Raw genomic sequence first — 21,489 nt, forward strand, 5'->3', positions numbered from 1 at the left:
CTAACCTTGTCAGAGAAAAATATAAGAGTAAAAACTAAAAAAAAATAAAAATAAAAAAATAAATAAAAATTGCAGGAGGAAATACCTTGTACTAGCTGCAAGCACTTTGTTGAACTTCATTGCACATAGAAAATGTTTTTTTTTTTAAACCTTAGGACTGGAGAGATTACTCAACCACCAGCAGCATTTGCTGTTCTTCCAGATGGCCTGGGTTCAGTTACCAGCACCTACACTGATGCTCACAAACATCCATTGGTACACATGTGGTACACATACCTACATAATTGGTGTGGTAAGTCCTTCTGTATATGTGTTGCTCTTATTAGTTAATGAATAAAGACTCTGTTTCAGTCAGTGGCTGAATAGAGTAGAGCTAGGCAGGGAAAACTAAACTGAATGCTGGGAGAAAGAAGGCGGAGTCAGTGAGACATCATGGAGTCGCCAGAGGAGAAAAAGACTCAAACCACCAGCTGGAACCTTGCCAGTAGGCCACGAGCCTCGTGGTAACATATGAAATAATGGAAATAGGTTAATTCTACATGTAAGAGCTAGCTAGCAATACGCTTAAGCTATTGGCCAAACAGTATTGCAATTAATACGGATTTCTGTGTGATTGTTTCGAGTCTGGGCAGCCGTGAACAAACAAGCAGGCTCCTACAATAGATAATGAGTTCCAGAACAGCCAGAGTTATATAGTGAGACCTTTTAAACAAGCAAACAACACAAACCACTCATACACATAAAATAAACCTTCAAAAATGCTTAACCCCCTAAGTGAGGGCTAAGTATGTAACTCAGGTTTAGAATTCCAGGTCCTGGGTCAGAACTGCAGCAACAGAAAAAATAATCCTTAAATTATCCTGAAAGTATAGTATGTTCGCTAAGGTAGCAACTTATCATCTACAACTTCCTCTGCTTCTGATCCAAAGTTAACATACACTGGAAGAGCCTGGAATTAGAATCTGGAACTCTAGTTTTAGTTTTAATTTATCTTCATGTATATGAACGTTTGCCTGCATGTATGTATGTGCACTACATGTGTGTCTGATGCCCAGGTGGTCAGAAGAGAGTGTAGGATCCCCCGGAACTGGAATTACAAAGGTTTTGTCAGTCACCATGCGGGTGCTAGGAATTGAACCCAGGTCCTCTGGAAGACCAGCTCGTAACTGCTGGCCCATCTCTCCAGGCCCTTTGGTTTTAGTTTTAGTATCTTTTTTCTTGCTCTGTAAGCCTAGTCCGTTTCACTTATACATGTAATGAATGATGTGTTTGCTGAGAACTGTGTCACCAGGCTATGAGCCCTCTGTGTTGCCTCCGTGCTGCTGGTAACATCTATAATACACTTCACTCTTCACTACTTCTCATAACCCTATCCACCCTTCAAAGATCAATGCCTTTGTCTACCTTTTTCAGATCCCTTCAGCCTGTGTTGTTCTAGCGAGGCCCAGCACTATTATCTAAACATTCCAGACCATTAAATGGCCTCTGTTGTCTGTTGTTGATGGTTCCAGGGAGGGAACCTGAGATCTTTCATTTGGAAGGTAAGGCCTCTTCCATATCCCCAGCCCACTGGTGTTCTTCTAATCATAGATTTCGTGACTAGAATGTAAATCCTACAAAATTCGAGCGGAAGGACGTATTGGTATTGTTTTTGTTGTTGTTTTGAGACAGGGTTTCTCTGTGTATCTTAGGAGCCTGTCCCGGAATTCACTCTGTAGACCAGGCTGGCCTCAAACTCCCAAGATTTGCCTGCTTCTGCCTCCCAAGTGCTGGAATTAAAGGCGTGTGCCACCACTGACCATTTATTGGTATTTCTATTCTCCTTTATACTATAAACATTGGCAGTTTCTTTAAAAGGGGTGATGAAATGAGAATTATAAAGACTGTTACCCACCCTGGTTATTTCTGCCCCCTCACAATATGCTAGTCACTGAAATGAGTTTTCCATGAGACAGTTTATGGGATGACCAATCATTCACAAATGAGAGAATTAAGTCTCTGAACAGTCTCACTGAGGTTGGGTGATACAGACTGAGGTGTGGGAAAAGGTGACTGAATTAAACTCAACTATAATCATCATGATTCATGTAAGAAAGGGCATCAAGTGAAAGTATTTAACAGCAAGGAGAATCTAGACTGAACGTTTACTGGGCAGAAAACAAACTAAAACGCACTGCTTTATTCTTGTAGAAGCTGGTTGTCCTGGAACTCACGGTGTAGACCAGGCTGGCCTCGAACTCACAGAGATCTGCCTGCCTCTGCTTCCCAAGTGCTGGGATTAAAGGCTTGCGTCACCATTACCGGGCATTGCTTTCTTCTTAATGTTGAAGAACACGGACATTAATAGCTAAAGGACCCATGAAAACAGATAATGGACATTTCGGATGGGAACGCTGGTTGAGTGTTTCATGTGACAAAGTTTGGTAAGCACTGTCATTTGGAAATTACTCCTGACGCCATAGCACAGCCCTGGTGTCTTATAGCTTCGTTTCCTTCCTAAAAAGTTTACTGGAGTTGATGGCTGCGTCTCAATTTTAGCTAGCACACTCTGGAAGACAGTGTTTCCTGTCAACTTCTCAGCAGAGATGGAAAGAATAAAGCTACTGCTCAGACTAAGGTGTAATCCGTGAGGCTTGTCAGTTGAAACTCACACTTGGGTAGGAAGAATAACACTTTCACCATAGGATATTAAGGTGTTTAGTAACCATTTATAGCTCTCGGCTAGTCTTGTTCTCAACTAGGAAAGCATCTCTAACTCCAAGCCCTTGTATCTTTCCACCTTGATTTTGCTCTTTCAGAGCTGAAAACAAACCAGAGCCCTAAAGTCAGCTTCGTCAGCACCATCCTTCTGACAGAAGCTGGTGGACTTAGCGCTGGAGAAGGCGTTTGCTCTTGGGCTCTGTTAAAATGATTATTCTGGCCCCATCACCAGAAGACTTGACTCTACCAGCCTAAACGTTAGTGCACCGGGTTGGGTGAGGCAGGACTGAGGTAGCTCACTATCTAGCAATCTGGACAGTCATAGGAGCAGACCCGCCGCTCGCAACAGCTGACGGAGCGACTGCAGAGCCTGGGCTGACTGAGCGGCGACTGCGGAGCCCAAAGCGGCGGCACACGTAGGACCCGTCATCCCGCCACCGCGCTGGATCAGCCGGGACGCAGCCAGGAACGAGTCCCACCGCGCAGGACGCCACCCCGCCGTCGCCAGCCACAGCCAGGGGAACTCAGCGGCGTGGACTCGCCCAACCTCGCCACGGTCACCCGGCTGCCACCCACCAGCTCTCCCTCTCCGGGCCTCCCCCGCCTCCGGCCCCGCCCGACCGCACCCCGGGCTGCGCGGCGTCACAGAGCGCATGCGTGCCGCGGGGGATGCCGGGAGCGCGCAGTGGCGGCAGCGGCAGCGACGGCAGTAACAGCGGCCGCGCGAGCGGGGACACCAACGGGGCGGTGACCGTGTGGGAGGTGGTCTCACTCTTGGGGAAATTGCTGGGGACCGTCGCCGCGCTGAAGGTGGTTCTGTACCTGCTCCGGGTGTGCTTCGCGATGGCCTGGAAATCCGGCGGCGCCAGCCACTCGGAGCTAATCCACAACCTCCGCAGTAAGTGCCACCCCCGCCCGGCGTGGGCCACGGGGAAGGGCCGGGCCTGGACGCTGTCCCCCCCTCCCCCGTGACCGTCCGGAACGTTCGGCCTGCACCCCTGCGCCGGCTGGAGGGCGTCTGTGCGCGGTTGCACCAGGAGTCCTGGACGGCGTGCGTTTGCGGTCTCCTCCCCCGGGACCTGTCACTAGGCACTGTGGACCGGGAGGGGAGAGAAGCCAAAACGGGGGCTGCGGCGGGTGGGACGGGACGGCCTCTTCCTTTTCGCGGGCGCGGGGACTGGGTGCGGCACATGTGTCTGGGCTGTTGCTGGAGTCCACGGTCCGTCCGACCGGTGAGGGGCGTGACTTCGGGATGGGGAAGTGCGAGCTTGTACTCCTGGTGACTGGGCTGGCACCAAGGGTACACCACTCTCAGCCTGAGGGTTCTCTCGCTGTCCTCCTCGGTAGATTTCCCCCAGCGAGCGTTCTTCTGCCTCCCCCGCCCTCTGTTTTTTCCCTTGGAGGGAGATGCGGCTGTCTGATACCAGCCAGGGGAGGGAGAGGACGTTATGGGTATTGGGGTTACGGGTAGGTGCTGGAAGCAGTTTCTCAGGCTGCTGTCCAAAGTATAGGCTCTTTGAGGGGGGCCGAGGGATGGTCTGTTAGGGCATGCTGTTCCTAAGAGACTTTGTTTGGAGCCTTTGTGAGGTCCTGAATCCAGCAGATTATTGTGTATATAAAATGTTGGTACTTTTTTTTCAGGATCGTCCATTGGCTTTTAAAAGCGTGTATGAAACATTTTTTAAAAACTAGCATTCTCTGTAGTCATTGTAGCCCTTCCTTTGTTGATAGTTTTAGGGTGCAATGAATGCTGTGTCACTTACGTTTTAAAATTGATATAGAGTGTTGTTCAGAGACCAGGGCGAACTACAAGTTCATAATCTCATTCTAGTCAGAATTCACAGTTTCTTTTGCCCACCAGTTTTGAAAAAAATTATCACAGTCTTCCAGGTGATGTTCTTAATTTTCTTATACTTTTTTTTTAAAGAAAAACTTTTCCTGTGTTTGTCTTTATTTTTCAACTTCATTTGTGATCTCCTCGAGGGCTGGAACCATAAAAAAATTGAATTTTCTCAGAGTCAATAGTCATTCTTTTCTCCAGGAATGCCAATTCATTGTCTATTATATGCCAAGATCTTTGTAGGGAGCAAAAAGGTGAATGAGAGAAATAAGTAGGACTGTCTGGTGCTTAATATATTCATCATTGCAGTTCAGAATTAATAAATAAATAGTAGATATTTAGTGCTTTGTTGTGTTTAACCACAAAGTTAACCCTGGGACTTTAGACATACTAGACAAATGCTCTCCCATTAGTATCCTGTCAGCCTACAAAATGAAGGGCTTTTAATTGAAGTCTTAGGAATGGAGTCATGTTGATACTGAAGTAAAGGGATCTGAGAATTGGAAGCCAGGGTTACAGTTTTAATTCCCCCCTCCCCCTGCAAAGATGTACTAATGGTTTGCTTAGTTTTAATGTTGTAATTCATTGAAAGTATTTACTTTCTCTTTTGTATTTGAAGATAGCCGTACTGTTTGATTTTTATAGATGATGCATCATTTGTACACTTTGAGATTGTGGTGATACATTTCTTATCATTCATTGGCTTATGTTGTGGTGACTGTTCTTTGGTAAGTTTCAACAGTTTCTCCAAAGCTGGAGCTTACCCTCCAGTCCTGGATCATCTGCAGAGCTTGTTCAGCTATGAGAGGTGGAGATTTTGTAGCTAACAAAATTATTTGTTTTAATTGGTGGTTTTTGAGACAGGGTTTGTCTCTGTAGTCCTGGCAGTCCTGGAACTCACTTTGTAGTCCAGCCTGGCCTCGAACTCAGAGATGATCTGCCTGACTCTGCGTCCTTAGTGCTGGGATTAAAGGCGCCAACAAGCTGGGTGGTGGTAGCCTTGGGGAGGCAGAGACTGGTGGATCTCTGTTAGTTCAAGACCAACCTGGTCTATAGAGTGAGTTCCAGGACTGGCTCTATAGCTGCTAAGAAACCCTGTCTTGAAAAAAAAAAAAGGCTCTGACAAATTAAGTTGCATGTGTACAGCTGTGAACCCAGGGACTTCATGGAGGCAGAGAATTGAAAATTGCAAAGCTAAATTCTGCAACTGCTTCAGGTTTATCAGTTATATATATTTATATATAGATATGTATCTATTTTGTTTTTTGTTTTTTTTTTTTTCGAGATAGGGTTTCTCTGTAGCTTTGGAGACTGTCCTGAAACTATCTCTTGTAGACCAGGCTAGCCTCGAACTCAAAGAGATTTTCCTGCCTCTGCCTCAGTTATATATTTTAAAATAAGGTTTTAGAAAGTCTGTAGCTCAGCATTTTAGAGCTCTTCATGGCTGACTCAGTGCTCGGGTTGATGATGGCAAAGTTGTTTCTCCTGCAGATGCTCTTACCAGGGCAGTTGGGCTGCCACCAGAGTCCTAGTATGTTGGACTTCTGGAAGGTACTATAGTTTTTGTGACTATAGTTTTCAGCAGTGCCTTCTTGGCTTACAGAGTCTTCTCTTTTGCTTTGGTTTTACAAGGGGCATTCACTTCTTGCTTGGATTTCAGTCTCTCTCTCTCTCTCTCTCTCTCTCTCTCTCTCTCCTTTTAAGACAGGGTTTCTCATTGTAACAACTCTGTCTTGGAACTTGCTTTGTAGACCAGGCTGGCCTGGAACTCACAGAGATCTGCCTGCCTCTGCCTCCTGAGTGTTAGGATTAAAGGTGTATGGCTACACTGGCCACTTAACACAAGATGAGCAACTCTTTCTCCTCTTCTCAACTTGTTTTTATTTGTAAAAACAAAACAAAAAATTCTTTGCAATTCTTTAATATATGGTCATTCTGCTTATGTTTCTTTTGTATCCTTGGCTGTTTCATTTTGCAAATGCAATATTTATAGGACTATTATTCACCCAGTGAATACTTGAATGCTTCCAAATACAATGTTTGTAGGATTATCAATCATCCAATGAAGACAGGAATACTTCCTCTTTATAATTATTTTTTGCTTATTTGTTTTTATTTTATGTGCTTTGGTATTTTTTCTGCATATGTGTCTGTATGAGGGTGTCAGAAGCCTTGGAACTAGAGTTTCAGGCAGTCTTGAGCTGCATGGTAGTATTAGGAAATGAACCTGGGTCTTCTAGAAGAGCAGCCAGTCCTCTTAACTGCTGAGCCATTTCTTCAGCTCCATGCTTCCTCTTTATTCATTTATTTATAATTTTTTTCAGGACAAGGTCTCCTTATATTGCCCAAGCTAGCCATGAATTTTTGGGCTCAGTCGTCCTTCTTCAACCTGTTGAGTAACTGGCCTGCAGGCACTTGGCATTGCACTCAGTTGGGCTCCTTCTATGTGCCAATCACTAGGGATAAAGTTAGGCCTTGGCATTGCATGCAGTGAGACTGGGTCTCCAATGTGCCAGTCACTAGAGATAAAGCGAAGAGTGAAACAAATACCCACTCCTTTTTGTGGCTTTCTTCTACAGCAAGTAGCTAAGTAAAGAGTACCTCATAGGATGACCATCGTCAGAGCACGGGACAGTAGGATGACCATCGTCAGAGCACGGGACAGTAGGGTGACCATCGTCAGAGCACGGGACAGTAGGGTGACCATCGTCAGAGCAAGGGACAGTAGGGTGACCATCGTCAGAGCAAGGGACAGTAGGGTGACCATCGTCAGAGCACGGGACAGTAGGGTGACCATCGTCAGAGCACGGGACAGTAGGGTGACCGTCGTCAGAGCACGGGACAGTAGGGTGACCGTCGTCAGAGCACGGGACAGTAGGGTGACCGTCGTCAGAGTCATCAGAGACGGGACAGTAGGGTGACCATTGTCAGAGCACGGGACAGTAGGGTGACCATCGTCAGAGCAAGGGACAGTGGGTTTGCAGTTGCCGGAGAGAATGCCTCTCTAGTATATCCTTTGAGCAAAGGTTTGGTGACGGGCAGACAGCCAGGAGGATAGAGCTGAGATGCTAACAGCTCAGATAGCGAAGTTACAGGGCTAGGTTTGGATGTGAGGTGTGGGAAAAAGACTGGAGACAAGTCAAGTATATGACCCCAGAGTGTTAGGCCTGGCAGCTGGGATGGTTTGCCATTTCCTGAGTTGGAAATGAGTGAGTGAACAGAAGATTTTATTTTGTTTTGACTTTGCAGAGAGTAGAGATTAGGAATTTATTTGGGAGAAAGAACAGATTTGATATGCTATGATATAGCTAAATTGAGACCTTTATTGATATTTGAATATGTGATTATGATAATTTTTGTTGTTGGGTCCTAAAAAACATTTATTTTTGTTGTTGTTTCTGGTTTTTTAAATTATTTTATTTTATTTTTTTGTGTGTTTTGAAGACTGTCCTCAAACTTGCTATGTAGTTGAGAATGACACTGAACTTTTTGTCCTCGTGTCTGTCCTTCTGAAGTACCATTTTTCCCCCTTGTGCTGGGGATTAACTCTAGGGCCGCATGCATGCTAAGCAAGTGCTAGACCACTGGACTGTATCCATAGCTCTCTTTTTTGAGGTGGGATTTTGTAAACACACTGTAGGCTAGGATGGCCTCAAACTTAAGGTGTTTGCAAATGTGCTTCCTGAGTACTAGGTTTCCTGGTCTGTACCCATGCTGGCCCAGCATGTTTACTTTTGCAAATGACCTTTTTCCTTCCTTCCCTCCTTCCTTCCTTCCTTCCTTCCTTCCTTCCTTCCTCCCTCCCTCCCTCCCTCCCTCCCTCCCTCCCTCCCTCCCTCCCTTCCTCCCTCCCTTCCTCCCTCCCTTCTTGCCTGCCTGCCTCCCTCCCTCCCTCCCTTCTCCTCTCCCCTCCCTCCCTCCCTCCCTCCCTCCCTTCCATTTTTTGAGACAGGGTTTCTGACTCATTTTGTAGACCAGGCTGACCTAAAACTCACAGAGATCTGCCTGTCTCTGCCGCTCAGGCGCTGGAATTAAAGACGTGCAACACGACACCTGGTTTAAAGAGTTCTCTTATCTCACTCACAGCACCCCTGCTTAGTAGTGTACCTAGTGGAAATGAGCATTTTGTCTTAATAACCTTTAGTCTTTATGTGCACATTAGATAAACACAACCAGCTCATAAGAGCCTAAGAAATTGGAGCTATTTGTGTGTGTGTACACATGTGGAGGTCAGAGGACAACTTTATAGTCAGTTCTTGCCTTCCACCTTTACATGGTTTCCAGGCATCAAATTCAGATCATCAGGCATGTCAGTAAGCACCTTTACCCACTGAGGCATCTCAAGTTAGTTTTAAGGACAGATAGTAAGTAACTCATGGTGTATACATAAGATAATAGTTAATTTTTATGACTTAAAATTTTATTATTAGGTGGCCTGGAGATGTTACTCGATGGTAGAGTTCTCATCTGGTATACATGAGATTCAGGATTTAGTTCCCTGTACCATACCAAGAAAAAAAAAATCAGTGTGTATCTACTTATATTTAACTTAAGTAAAAACTAAATTAAATTTTCATTTCTGCAGTTATACCAGCCATGTTTCAGGGCCTTGATAACTTGATGAAGTTAGTGGCTGCCCTGTTGGAAATGAAAAGTATAGATATACAACATACCCTCTGTCACAGGAAGTTCTGTTCTGTCTAGGTGATTGGCTCTTTTATATGCTATTTAAGGTGAAATTAAGCTGTAGGAAGAGGAAGTTACGCTGTTGTTATGTATATTTATTCTAGTATTTGTGTTTTCTGACTGAGGTGCTTTAGAGATGACAGTGAAAGGATCTTTGAACAAGTGTGATGGAGAGGAAAAGAGTTGGCATATTAGATGTTACTTTGATGGGACCGAAGTGTCTGATTTAGCATAGCGAAGGTTTTAGGGAATAAGAAATACTAAGAAACATGTAGAAGAGGGTAAAGCAGGTGGCAGATTTGGACTCATTATAAGGAAGAACTCAGCAGAGCTACCCTAAAGTGGTGGTGACACATGTCTTTAATCCCAGCTCTTGGGAGACAGAGGCAGGCAGATCTCTGATTTTGAGACCAGCCTGGCCTACAGAGTGAGTTCCAGGACAGACAGGGCTACACAGAGAAATCCTGTCTCAAAAAAGAAAAAAAAAACTTTATTTTGAACAACAGTGCTTTCTGTCACTGGGTATACTAAAACTGAGAGAGGGTGACTGACCATTTCACTGTAAGGGACACTACAGAGGGAGTTGTTATCAAATTTGAATGTACACCAGTTCTAAGAGGAACATTCCATATCCAAGATTGTGTGATTTTAAAATAGCTTTAGAGATTGCATAATACTTATGGAGTATGTATGTTTCAGGAGTCAGGCAAAGAGGCAAACATTTTAACACTAACTGCCGATGTTAACCTACTTTTACATACGGATGAAAAGGAGCCCAAGAAACAACCCTCTCCTTTGGGAAGTAATGTTGAAACAGTTTACTTTTACAGACCTTACAGACCAACTAAAACTGACAGTCATAGAGAACAACAATGTACCTTTGAATAACATCTGGTACTTAGGTAACTGTTTTGTCTTTGCTTGCTGTTATATAAGCTACTTTGATTATAGTGCAATTTTAAATCGAGTCTCTTTTAGACTTTATATTCTCAGTGTATCTTGAGTCTACGTCATCTAATTCTGGATGAGAAGTAAAAGATGAAAATTTTGTTTGCTTGTTGATACTTGAGAAGAAATGCAAGATAAATCATAAGTGACTATTAACTCTTATAATCTAATAAAATGGGATAGTACTTCTTATTGAGACAACCCTCCTTCCCCCCCACCCCCTTCATCTTTGGTGCTGGGAATCAAAATCAAGGCTTTCACTATACTAGGTAAGTACTCTACCATTGAGCTACAGCCCTTGAGATGGAACGTATTATAATAAGTTTGGGGGAAAGTTTTACCAGATTTGGAATCTCTTTGATTTACTGGGCCTCCTTATTTCTCCAAGGTTTACTTGTATCCCATAAAAAGATTTCCATACCACCCCCCACCCCCAGCAGTCCTTCACATGTCTCATTGTCACCCCCTTTGCTGTGTCTTCACTGTTAGGTTCCCAGTACTGTTAGCAGTTTCTTGAGATAATGAATTAAAAAGAGGAAGTTTGTTGGTTATGGAGGTCTCAGTCCATGACTGTTTGGCCCTGTTGCTTTGGGTTTGTGTGAAGGCAGCACATCATGGCCAAAGCACACGGTAAATAGAGCCCTCAGTTGATGGCCAGGTAGAGAGAGAGAGAGAGAGAGAGAGGAGACCAGGGTCCCACCGTTCTTCCAGTACCAGTGGCCTGAAGACTTGCCACTGATCACCACTTCCCACTGTTGCCAATCTGGGACCAAGACTTTGGGGGAAATTGTTTACCTAAACTATGACAATCTGCCCTTGGCTCCTCAAGGCCCATATCCACCTCATAAAACAAAAATACATTTTGTCCTCCAAGAGTTCCCAGTCTTCACTGTTCTGGTGATGCTTAGAAGTCCAGAGTCTTGGGCATTATTTTGAGCATCTGTTTTGAGGTGATGTTTTAAAATAGCTAACATCAAATCAAATTGTAAATTACTTTAAATATATTGCCTTAAGGACCTACTAAAGAATGTGCCACTGAACTTTTGAGTGATAGTTGAAATATCCTTGTGTGTGTGGGGGGAAACGAAACAATGTTTACTGAAATATTTTCTTTGAATTTTTAATCCAGTCTTTCTCTTTCACTTTTTTAAAATTCCATTGAGGAGGTTGTAAATTGCCTTCCTTATTCACTGAGAAGTATTGAATCCATGGTACACAGTCTAAAACATTTCTGATTTCAATATTTTTGTACATTTTTATCTATTATTAAACCTTCTTATAGTGTGCACTAGTGTTTATTTCTACATAGACTACTCAGCGCTAATGAAACTGCATGATCATTTACAAGATAAATCCCTGAAATTTTGTTTCAAAAAAAAAAAAAAGAAGTGCAGAATTTCGTGAGACAGAAGGCAGACTTAGCTGTGATTCCTCCTAAGAAATCAAAACCACATATCCCATTCTTCTGAAATACAGTAATGGGACAAGCAAAGGTATACGTTTGTATTCCAAGAGGGCATAGAAAGATGGGATCAGACAAACCCCAGGTCAGTGCCCCATCAGGGCAAACATAAAAATCCTTTCTGTAGCTGGTGTTCAGGATGCTCCCTAACAAGTATGGATAGCCAAGGGTCTGGGTAGCCCACCTATGGGCTTTGTTTTGTCATTCTTTCAGCCTCTTACAGGGACCTACACTGCCCGTAGTTTTCTTTGCAGGTGTTCCATGCTCCTGGCAATTGTGACATTCTAGAATCCTTACTACAGTCTATGCTTCACTCCCTCAGCTTCATTATTTTTATGTAGTTCAGGGCTCCTTTCAGGGGCCCCCAACCCTGCCACAGATTGTCTGACTTCCTAGATTTTCCTTTGTATTCTTAGGGGATACCTCTATCATTACATAATTTTAACTAAAAAAAGATTTATTTATTCAATGTCTGAGTGTTTTGTGTTCATATATGTATGGGCACCATAGTGTGCCTTGTGCAGATGTAATGTAGAAGAGAATTTCAGATCTTTTGTTAGAAGGATTATAGACATTGTATGATGCCATTGGGTGCTGGGACCCACACCTCCATCCTCTGCAAGAGCAGTAAGTGCTAGTAACTACTGAGTCATCTCTCCAGGCCATAACTTGGCATTCTCAAGTACTGAAAAACCATCATGGTCTTCCTCCAATGAAACCAGCTGACATCCATTCTTGGGTAGTCTTGTCCCAGGTCCAAAACAATAGGGCAAATCAAATATGGATTGACGCCTTCAAAACTGTGACCCTGAATATACCCATACATAAATTATCTTAGGTACTTTTTGTAATGAGAGAGCTGGCTAATAGAAAGTGGTGTTGCGTCATAGGGCAGCTGACTACAGCTACACCTGAAACAATGCAATAACAGTCCTGGGAATTTGTTCATGGAAAGAATCTGGAAAAGACAGAAGATGCAAGCTAGAGAAAGCTTTAATATGCTGAAAGCACAGTTTAGCAGGTGATTGTGGTAGAGGCTCAGAGGACTAGAATACAGATTAGAGTGCAGACAGTAAATACTGTGCAGATGAGTTCCCATGGAAACGATTCTATTGGCAATTGGGCTAAGCACCACCCTTGTTAACCTGTGGAAACATCTGGACTACATTTTATCTATGCCCTGAGACTGGGAACCTGAGCTTAAATCAACAGACCAATTTATATTTTAGAGGAAATTTCAGAGCAAAAACGGCATTCAGGCTGTGTCATGAATTTACCGGCTAAGTGCTTTTAGCCAAATTTATAGTGAGAAGTAGGAGTAGAAAGAACAGAGCAGAATGATTTGAGAAACTTGTAGTTTGGCCAGAAGAATACCTATAAATGTATACCTATAAAAGAAATACCAATAGGTTGCTTAAAAACAACAAAAAAGATAAGCACCATTAAAAATAAGCCAAATGTTTTGCATCAGAACAATGTGTATCTCAGGAATCGGTAAGACCCTACTCAATACAATGAAAATTTTATTTAAAAAACTGCCCATACAGGGCTGAAGCAAAAAAATAAAAATAAAAATAAATTAATGTCCATGGAGCTGGGAACATAGCTCAGTTGGCAAAGTGCCTGCCTGCTTCGCAAGCACAAGGGACTGATCCCAACCCCCAGAACCCAAGTTAAAAAAAAATAGACAAGCCAGACTGGGCGTTGGTGGAATAAAGCACACCTTTATTCCCAGCACTAGGGAGGCAGAGGCAGGAGGATCTCTGTGAGTTTAAGGCCAGCCTAGTCTACAGAGTGAGTTCCAGAACAGGCTCCAAAGCTATAGAGACCCTGTCACAGAAACCCAAAACCAAACAAAAAAACAAGCTAGGCATGGTGATGTATGCTCGTAATCCCACAGGAAGGGAGAGACAGTGGATGGATCCCTGTGACTCAGTGGCCAACCCTAGCCCACTTGGTGTCTTCCAGGCTGGTGATGGATTGAGATCAACCCTGTCTCAGAAGAAAAGGTGGACATTGTCTAAAGAAGAATATCCAAGGTGGTCTCCTGGTCTCCTTTTAAAGTTGACAGAACAGACTTGCTCTTTTTTCAGAGTAAAATATATTATCAACTTTCGTAAACAAATTGAAACCATGTTACCCTAACAGGCTAGCCTCAAACCCAAAGAGATTAGCCTGCCTCTGCTTTGAGTGCTGGGATTGCACCACCACGCCAAACCTCTTGTGTAATATTTTTGTGGGTTTTTTTCCCCCTTAAATTTGATTCACCCTCTGTCCCTTTCTACACCTCAAGTTGGAAAGAAAAATGTATCCATTCTTAATATGGCCCTTAGTTTTTCAAACTTTAAAATTTGGCTTATAATTTAAATTCTGTTAAAACCCTAATAAGATCTTATTTGGATCGGCTACATATTTGGACCCACAATAGCCATTTTTATAGTTGATTATTAATTGAGGGTCCCTGTATCCTGAGGTTACAAGCCGTAAGGGTGTTTCAAAAGCTGTTCAGTGTTTCAATGGGTTGATGATAATTGGATGTTTAGCCTCTAATTAGGCTGTACATGCAAAGCAAAACAGCCCATTACTTTTTTTGCACATCTAAAGACAAATCAGTTATATTTGAAATATTTCCTTGCAGTGGTGGATGGATACACACACACACACACACACACACACACACACACACACACACACACATATATCTATGACACACACATATGTGTGTGTGTGTGTGTGTATGTCATAGATTACCAAAAATAAGAAAATTATTTAATGCAGCTTGGTTTAGCCATCTGATATGGGTGCTGATAGTTGAACTAGGGTCCTTTGGTAAAGCAGCTGGTGCTCTTAACTGCTCTCTATCTCTGTAGCCCATTTTGCATCATCAGAAACACTTTACTGTTTGCCCTCATTATTTATTTTTTCATTTATTTGTTTCTTTATTGTTCTTTGGTTTTTCAAGACAGAGTTTCTCTGTAGCTTTGGAACCTGTCCTGGAACTTGCTCTGTAGACCAGGCTGGCCTCGAACTCGCAGAGGCCTGTCTCTGCCTCCTGACTGCTGGGATTACAGGTGTGCGCCATCACCGCCCAGCCCCCTTTTTTATTTTTAATCTCCACAGTTATAGGGTTGTGTCCTACAGTTTAAGAAGGTAGGCTCTGGCTGGCTTTAATGGTCAGCCATTAAAAGCTAGGCTTACAACCAAAAATATAAGAACCTAGGCTCTAGAAAGATCCATAAGAAGGGTTGTGTGCACCCCTTCTTAAATTCTTGAAGCAGTGGTTACTCCTTATTTATTGCCTTAGAAGTTCTTCATCTGAATTTCTTGAAAACTGCTTCATTCTTGTTTTGCTTTGAATGTTCCTCTAAAAAACGTAATGTTACCTCCTACTTTTAGCCTGTCTTGAGGTTCTATTTTTTTTCTTTAAAATGAATTATTTTAAATCTGGAAAAAAATTTTCTAGAATATATTTTAAAGTTGATTATTCCTGGATTGCTTATTTTCTGGGGAGCTTCAAATCATCTTTGTAGTCATTCACTGTGAGCTTAGTTTTCTTTTTGGAGTAGCCTTGACCAAGGCCAACTTAGTTTTCTTCTGTCCTGTCTTGAGGCATTGTCTGGAGAGGACTTTAGGCCCCGCCAGGAGCTCTGCTTGATTTGCAGTTTTGTGACAGTTGATGATGTCAGTGGTTGAGGAACAATGAGAGAAGTGCTGCTGCTTCTGCCCGGACTGCTTTCTGTGTGGCTCTCTACTTCTTCCCCGCAGGACAGTGCACCTTCTTGCTGCCTTTCCTTTAAAGTGTGGTTTTCCTTACAACCGCTTTACTGTGGTAAATCCAATGAGTATAATTTATCCATTTAAATGGTATCATTCAAGGGTTTTGCTGTGTTTACAGAGATGTTCAGTTACTGCCATAATCACATTAACGTTTTCATTACCTAGAAAGACACCTTGTCTCACATTCCTAGTTTTTCGGCATCCTCAACTTTAAGCAACTACTAATTTTAATCTAAGGATTTACCTATTTTGAATATTTTATTTAAATTTCATACAGTATATAACAATCTATAACTGACCTCTTTCATAATTTTTTCAGGTTCTTCCATGTTTTATGAATGAATAGTTCATCCCATTTTGTGATTAAGTGATGTTCCATTACACAGATACACCACATTTTATACCATTCATCCTTTGATGGGCATTTGAATTGTTTCTACTTTAAAACCAACTATTCTGGGGCTGGAGAGATGGCTCAGAGGTTAAGAGCATTGCCTGCTCTTCCAAAGGTCCTGAGTTCAATTCTCAGCAACCACATGGTGGCTCACAACCATCTGTAATGAGATCTGATGCCCTCTTCTAGCCTGCAGGCTGTATACAGACAGAATATTGTATACATAATAAATAAATATTAAAAAAACCCAACTATTCTAAGTAGTGCTATGAGCGTTTGTGTGTATGTTTATAAGTAGTTAGAAGTTTTCATTTCTTTTGGAAATATACTTAGGAGTGGAATTACTCACCATTTGATAGCTTCATGTTTAGCCACTCTAAACTGACTGTATCATTTTTTTATTCCCATTAGATGTGCACAAGGATTCTAATTTCTCAAATCCTTATAATTCTTGTTATTGTCTGGCTTACTTTTGAAGGAGCCAGAATCTTACTATGTTGTCCAGGCTGACTTCAAATTCCTGAGACTACAAGTGTAGCTACTGACTTTGGCTTCTTATCTTACTTTTTATTATAGTCATCTTAGTGAGTGACAAATGGTGTTTCATGGTGGTTAAAATTTGTATTTTCAAGATGGGGTATGGTGGCACATGCCTTTTATCCTAGCACTTGGGAGGCAGAGGCGGGTCAATCTCTGTGAGTATGAGGCCAGCCTGATCTGCAAAGCCAGGACAGCCAGAGCTGTACACAACAAAATCCTATCTCAAAAAACAAAGCAAAACAAAATTGGTGATTAGTGATGGTTGGCATATTTTCATGTATTATGTGTATCTTTGGAGAAATGCCTAGTTAGATTTACATCTTTTAAAAATTGGGTCTTTTTTCAACTTTTTTTGAGATTAATTTTTTAAAAAATTATTTTGTGTAGAAGAGGGATTATATGCTTATGAGTATAGGTGCCCGAGGAAGCCAGAGACTTTGGGTTCCCGGAGCTAGAGTTACAGGTGGTTATAAACTTCCTGATCCAGGTGCTGGGAATCAAATGTGGGCCCTCTGCAATAGTAGTATTTGCTCTGTACTGTGGAGCTAAGTCCTCGGGTAATCTTTTACAAACTTTCTGGGTTTTATTTTTGATAGAATCAGAGACTGATCCCAGGACCTTGAGGCTAGCATGCCTCAAGTCCTCTGTAAGTCCTCTGCCTCAGTAAGTCCTCTGCTACTGAGTACAATCCCCAGCTTTGACTGCTTTTAGTACTGTCACTAAAGTTCTAGAGTCTCATGTCACCGTTCTTGTGTCACTGTGCGGCAGCAGATGACCTTGAACTTGTTATCCTCCTGCCTTCACCTCGCACGTGCCACCACACCTAGCTAGACTTCTGATAAATGATTTATAAATATCGTCAGGTCTTTTGAAACACAATTGCTTTTTAGTTTTGATCCTTTTGTTGTGATATCTAAGAATTCATCGTCAGATCTAAAGTTTTGACTACTTTGCCAATTTTTTTAGACATTTTGTTTTTCAGATTTATGTGTTTTGAGTATTTTACTTGTATGCATGTGCACCATGTACATGCCTGTGCCTGCAGAGGTGAGCCAAGGGCATTAGATCCCCATGGAACCCAACCATGTGGGTGCTAGGAATAGAATCGGTTTTCTGTAAGAGCAGCCAGCATTCTTATCCACTGACCCATCTCTCCAGCCCTTCATTGTCTTTTCTTCTATGAAGATCTTCTTGTGGCTCTTATATTTAGGTGTAGATTATTGTTTCATTGGTTGTTTTATTTTATATTTGGGTTTTCAAGACAGGCACAGTTTGATGAAAATTATTCTAATGATTATGAACTCAATCTTTCATGCAGAGCAAAGCATACATGAATCTCCTTGAGGAACAAAGTAGGCTGAATACAAGTCAGACATGATTACATTAAAACTCTCTGGACCTTGGACTTCCCACAGGGCAGGGAACCCTGACTGCTCTTAGGACTGAACGGGGATGGGGTGTGGGGGGAGTGGGAGGGAAATAGAAGGGGAGGAGGTGGAAATTTTTAATAAATTAAAAAAAAATCCCTTTGTAAAGTCCATAAAGGTAGGTTCTATAGATTGACTGAGACAAACAAGCTTGCGATAATAAGGGCCTGGAGGAGGGTCAGGTGCCAAAAAAGTCTCTGGGCATGCAGATAGCGCAAAGGTCACCAGGCTGGAGACATATCGGTGCAGCCTTCTGGGAGGTTAACAGGTATTAACAATCCTTCCCTTGAAGGATGGACTCTGTGATAACATTTCATGTCCCCCTGGTGCTCATCTGGGAGCACAAGGCCTCGTGTGTCTCCCATAGTACTTAGCACTGTACTTCCTTTTTTGGGGGAATGATTTCATCAGTGCTTAATCTGTGTCTTTTGCTTCCTTTTTCTTTTGTACTCTCTTTCTAAGAGTGATGCTGCAGGTCATGTTCTCTTTGTTTCTGCCCCTTCTTGGTATCAGGTTTAGGGTTTTATTGTGTTGACTTTTTTGAACAGCTGTATGACCATCATTAACTTTCCAAAATTGAAAGTTCCACAACTGGTGAATAAATGACATTAGTTTGCATACATAGTTAAGCTACTTGTATTGCTTTAACTGGTCTCGTTTTTAAGGTAGCTATTTATAGGCCAGGTAGTGATAATGCGCACCTTTAATCCCAGCACTTGGGAAGCACAGGCAGGCAGATTTCTGTAAGTTTGATGCCAGCCAGGTTTACAGAGTGAGTTCTAAGTCAGCTTCAGCTACATAGAGAAACCCTGTCTCAAGAAAAGAAAAGAAAAAGCTATTTATAATGTCAAACCCAGTACTTGCTGCTGAACCTCAGTTTCATGTGTCTTGACTGCTGAATACTCCTACTGTGTGACCCATAGCTCTCGGTTAATCCTGATTCCTTTCCAGGTCTTCTCATATCATCAGGTGACTGTCACCTCACCTGTTACCCCACTTCCACTCCAGTTCAGTATACATTACTGGATGTAACTGAAACCCTTCTCGTTTTCTTCATTCTGACTGCTATCATTAGAGCCAAGTGACCTGTGCCTGCATCGTGGCCGACTTCTGGCCTTGCCTACTTCAGTCTGTACTCTGCAGTGTAGCCAGAGTGATTCGGAAATACATCTGATGTCATATCTGCTTAAAATATCTGTCTCATTCATTTCAGAAAATGGAATCATCAAGACAGATAAAGTATTTGAAGTGATGCTGGCTACAGACCGCTCCCACTATGCAAAATCTAACCCTTATATGGATTCTCCACAATCAATAGGTAAGCTTTATATTTCTGAAAAGTTGTGTTTTCCTTGAGTTACTCTGTAATTTTTTTTTTCTCAAGACAGGGTTTCTCTGTGTATCTCTGGCTGTCCTGGAACTCACTCTGTAGACCAAGCTGGCCTCAAACTCTCAGAGATCCACCTGCCTCTGCCTCCCAAGTGCTGGTATCAAAGGTGTGCGTAGTATACAGATGTGAATTATAGCCCCACTAATTGAAATTTTGTTGCTCGCTTTTAATAATCTATGTCTTTAAAAATATATTATGTGAGTCAGGAAGTTGGGGGATTTTTTTTAAGGAAAAACAAAACTTTAATGAAAACCTAAGTTTTAGCTGAGTGCCAAGTTTTATTGAGGATCTTTAATTTTGAATTTGCATATTAGCGTTGATTTTTGAAATCATTATTTAAAGGGAATAAGTAAATCATTATTGACTTTTCTGCTTCTCTGGGTCCGATGCTTTGCCTTTGCTTTGTCTTTAGAAAGTTCCGTATTTAACTCCTTGTCCTGAAGCAGGTTTTGCTGAGCTGCTGAGCCTTGGCAGTGGGCGCCTTTGAGGCTTAGAAGTGCCTCAGGATTCTGTGGGCCAGCTGCCATGTCTTCTTTTGAAGCACTGTGACAGTCAGCAAGAAGATCCTGGGGAGCTTCTGAACCCCAAGGCACCTGCTACCACCGCTCAGTGAAAACTGCTTCAGAGGCAGAAGCAGGTAAATAAATCTTGAGAATGTAACACCAGAAGGAGAGAAAACATGGGCTAAAAAACCAGCACAAGACAGTGATTTACCCATGGGCAGCAATAGAGGAGCAAATTTCTTAAGCTGGTCATCTGACTTTTTAAAGTGTTGTCTGAAGTGTAAAACTAGTATTCTGCTAAGATTTTGCATACTTACTATACTTATGAAATCTGAAGAGAATGAGTGAAAAGTAACTTACCAGTTCTCAGTGTATTGAAAGCCTTCCTGGTACAAGCCTGTAATCCCAGACACTTGGTAGGCTAAGGCAGGAAAAGGCTGAGATCAGGGCCTACCTAGGCTTGTTCAGAGATTCTTTCAAAAAGGGAAGGAACAAAGGACCCAAGCTGGCATGGTGGGGCATGCTTGTAAACTGGGCACTTGGGGTGGGGGGTGAAGGCAGGAGGATCAGGTGTCCAGGCTACTCCAGACTAGCCTTGGCTATGTGAGACCTTGTCTCAGCAGCAGTGGTGCTGGTGGAGTATCTTTTTTTTGTTGTTGTTGGCCAACCACGCAGAAGGCATCTTTAGTAGTAGAGGAGTTGGTTTACTAGATGAGTGCAGTAGCCTTTGATATGATTGTATTTTCTAACTTCTACCTTACATCAGTTTTCTAATAAATTTGCTTTAAGATTATAAAAACTGGAAAAAAATATGAAAAACAATGTTTGGTTATTAGAAAAGGAGTTGTGTGCATTATGTGGTGTGTTTTTGTAGCTGAGTGTGTCAACATTCTCTTCTTGTTTTGTAGGTTTCCAAGCTACCATTAGCGCCCCTCACATGGTGAGTTAACCCTACACTTGACCATGTGCAGACACATTTACTGGAGTGGCCATTTCTTTTCTTTCGTTTTGAGACAGTGTCTTACTATATAGATCAGGCCGGCCCCAAACTCACAGAGAGTTAGTTGTCTCTGCTTCTAACTCCCAAGTGCTGGGATTAAAGGTGTGCACTAACATGCCTGGCCAAACAGCTTATTTTATACTTGATATTTAGAAGAACTCTCCTTTATAGAAGCTGCCATTATTAAAGGTTTCAGTGTCTGTTAGCACCTGTGACAGAAAAATTGAACCTAGCAAAAAGCTAAGTAAAGGAGAGAGTGTTGTCTGTAATTCAGAGGCTTCTCCTGTGTGATTGTTCCTGGGATGGTGTGAACTGATGTCTGTCTATTCACTGTAGCTAGGCACACATAGTAGACCAGGAGACAGTTCCAACCAGCCAACTTGGTAAGCCAGTGAGCTTACTGGGGTAACAGAGACTTGGAGGAGCTTGGTGACTCACAGGCCACTGTGTCACTGCAAGAGCCATTCCAGCATGGGTCGTAATGTCCAAAAGCTACAGGTAGGAGTCCTGCATGATCTTTAGGAAGTTCTGTTGGACACATCACCCCAAATGTTAACAGATCATATGACCCTGAGCAGAGGGAAGCAGCCCTCTGTCCTTGTGAGCTCCCAGAGCTCCCAGAGCTTCCTTTCCTCCAGTGGGAGTGCTCTGACTCCAGAAGTAACTACCGCACCATGCTCTGCGGATCTTCAGCTTTCACAGTTGGTTTGGAAAGCCATTAGGGAATAGTGATGGACAGCAGGTGTAAAGATGTGATTTTGGAAAGACCTGTTTAAGATTTTTTTTTTGATCTACTGGAAATTTTCTTGTTTGTAAGTATCA

General features: G+C 42.5%; 1 protein-coding gene across 2 annotated transcripts in view; it reads left to right on the forward strand.

Annotated features, from left to right (window-relative positions):
* The first annotated feature begins 3,354 nt into the window (after positions 1-3,354).
* Positions 3,355-21,489, forward strand: part of Pcmt1 (protein-L-isoaspartate (D-aspartate) O-methyltransferase) — a 34,338-nt gene continuing 16,203 nt past the window's right edge. For both annotated transcript variants that reach the window (XM_085688339.2, XM_085688335.2), the window contains exons 1-3: positions 3,355-3,598; positions 18,988-19,092; positions 20,576-20,607. In XM_085688339.2, coding sequence (XP_085544465.1) covers positions 3,370-3,598; positions 18,988-19,092; positions 20,576-20,607 — 366 coding nt within the window. In that variant the 5' untranslated portion in view covers positions 3,355-3,369. The remainder of the gene's footprint in view (positions 3,599-18,987; positions 19,093-20,575; positions 20,608-21,489) is intronic.

The sequence above is a fragment of the Myodes glareolus genome, chromosome 1 (genome assembly GCF_982192425.1).
Source record: "Myodes glareolus chromosome 1, mMyoGla1.1, whole genome shotgun sequence".
NCBI classification, from domain to species: domain Eukaryota; kingdom Metazoa; phylum Chordata; class Mammalia; order Rodentia; family Cricetidae; genus Myodes; species Myodes glareolus.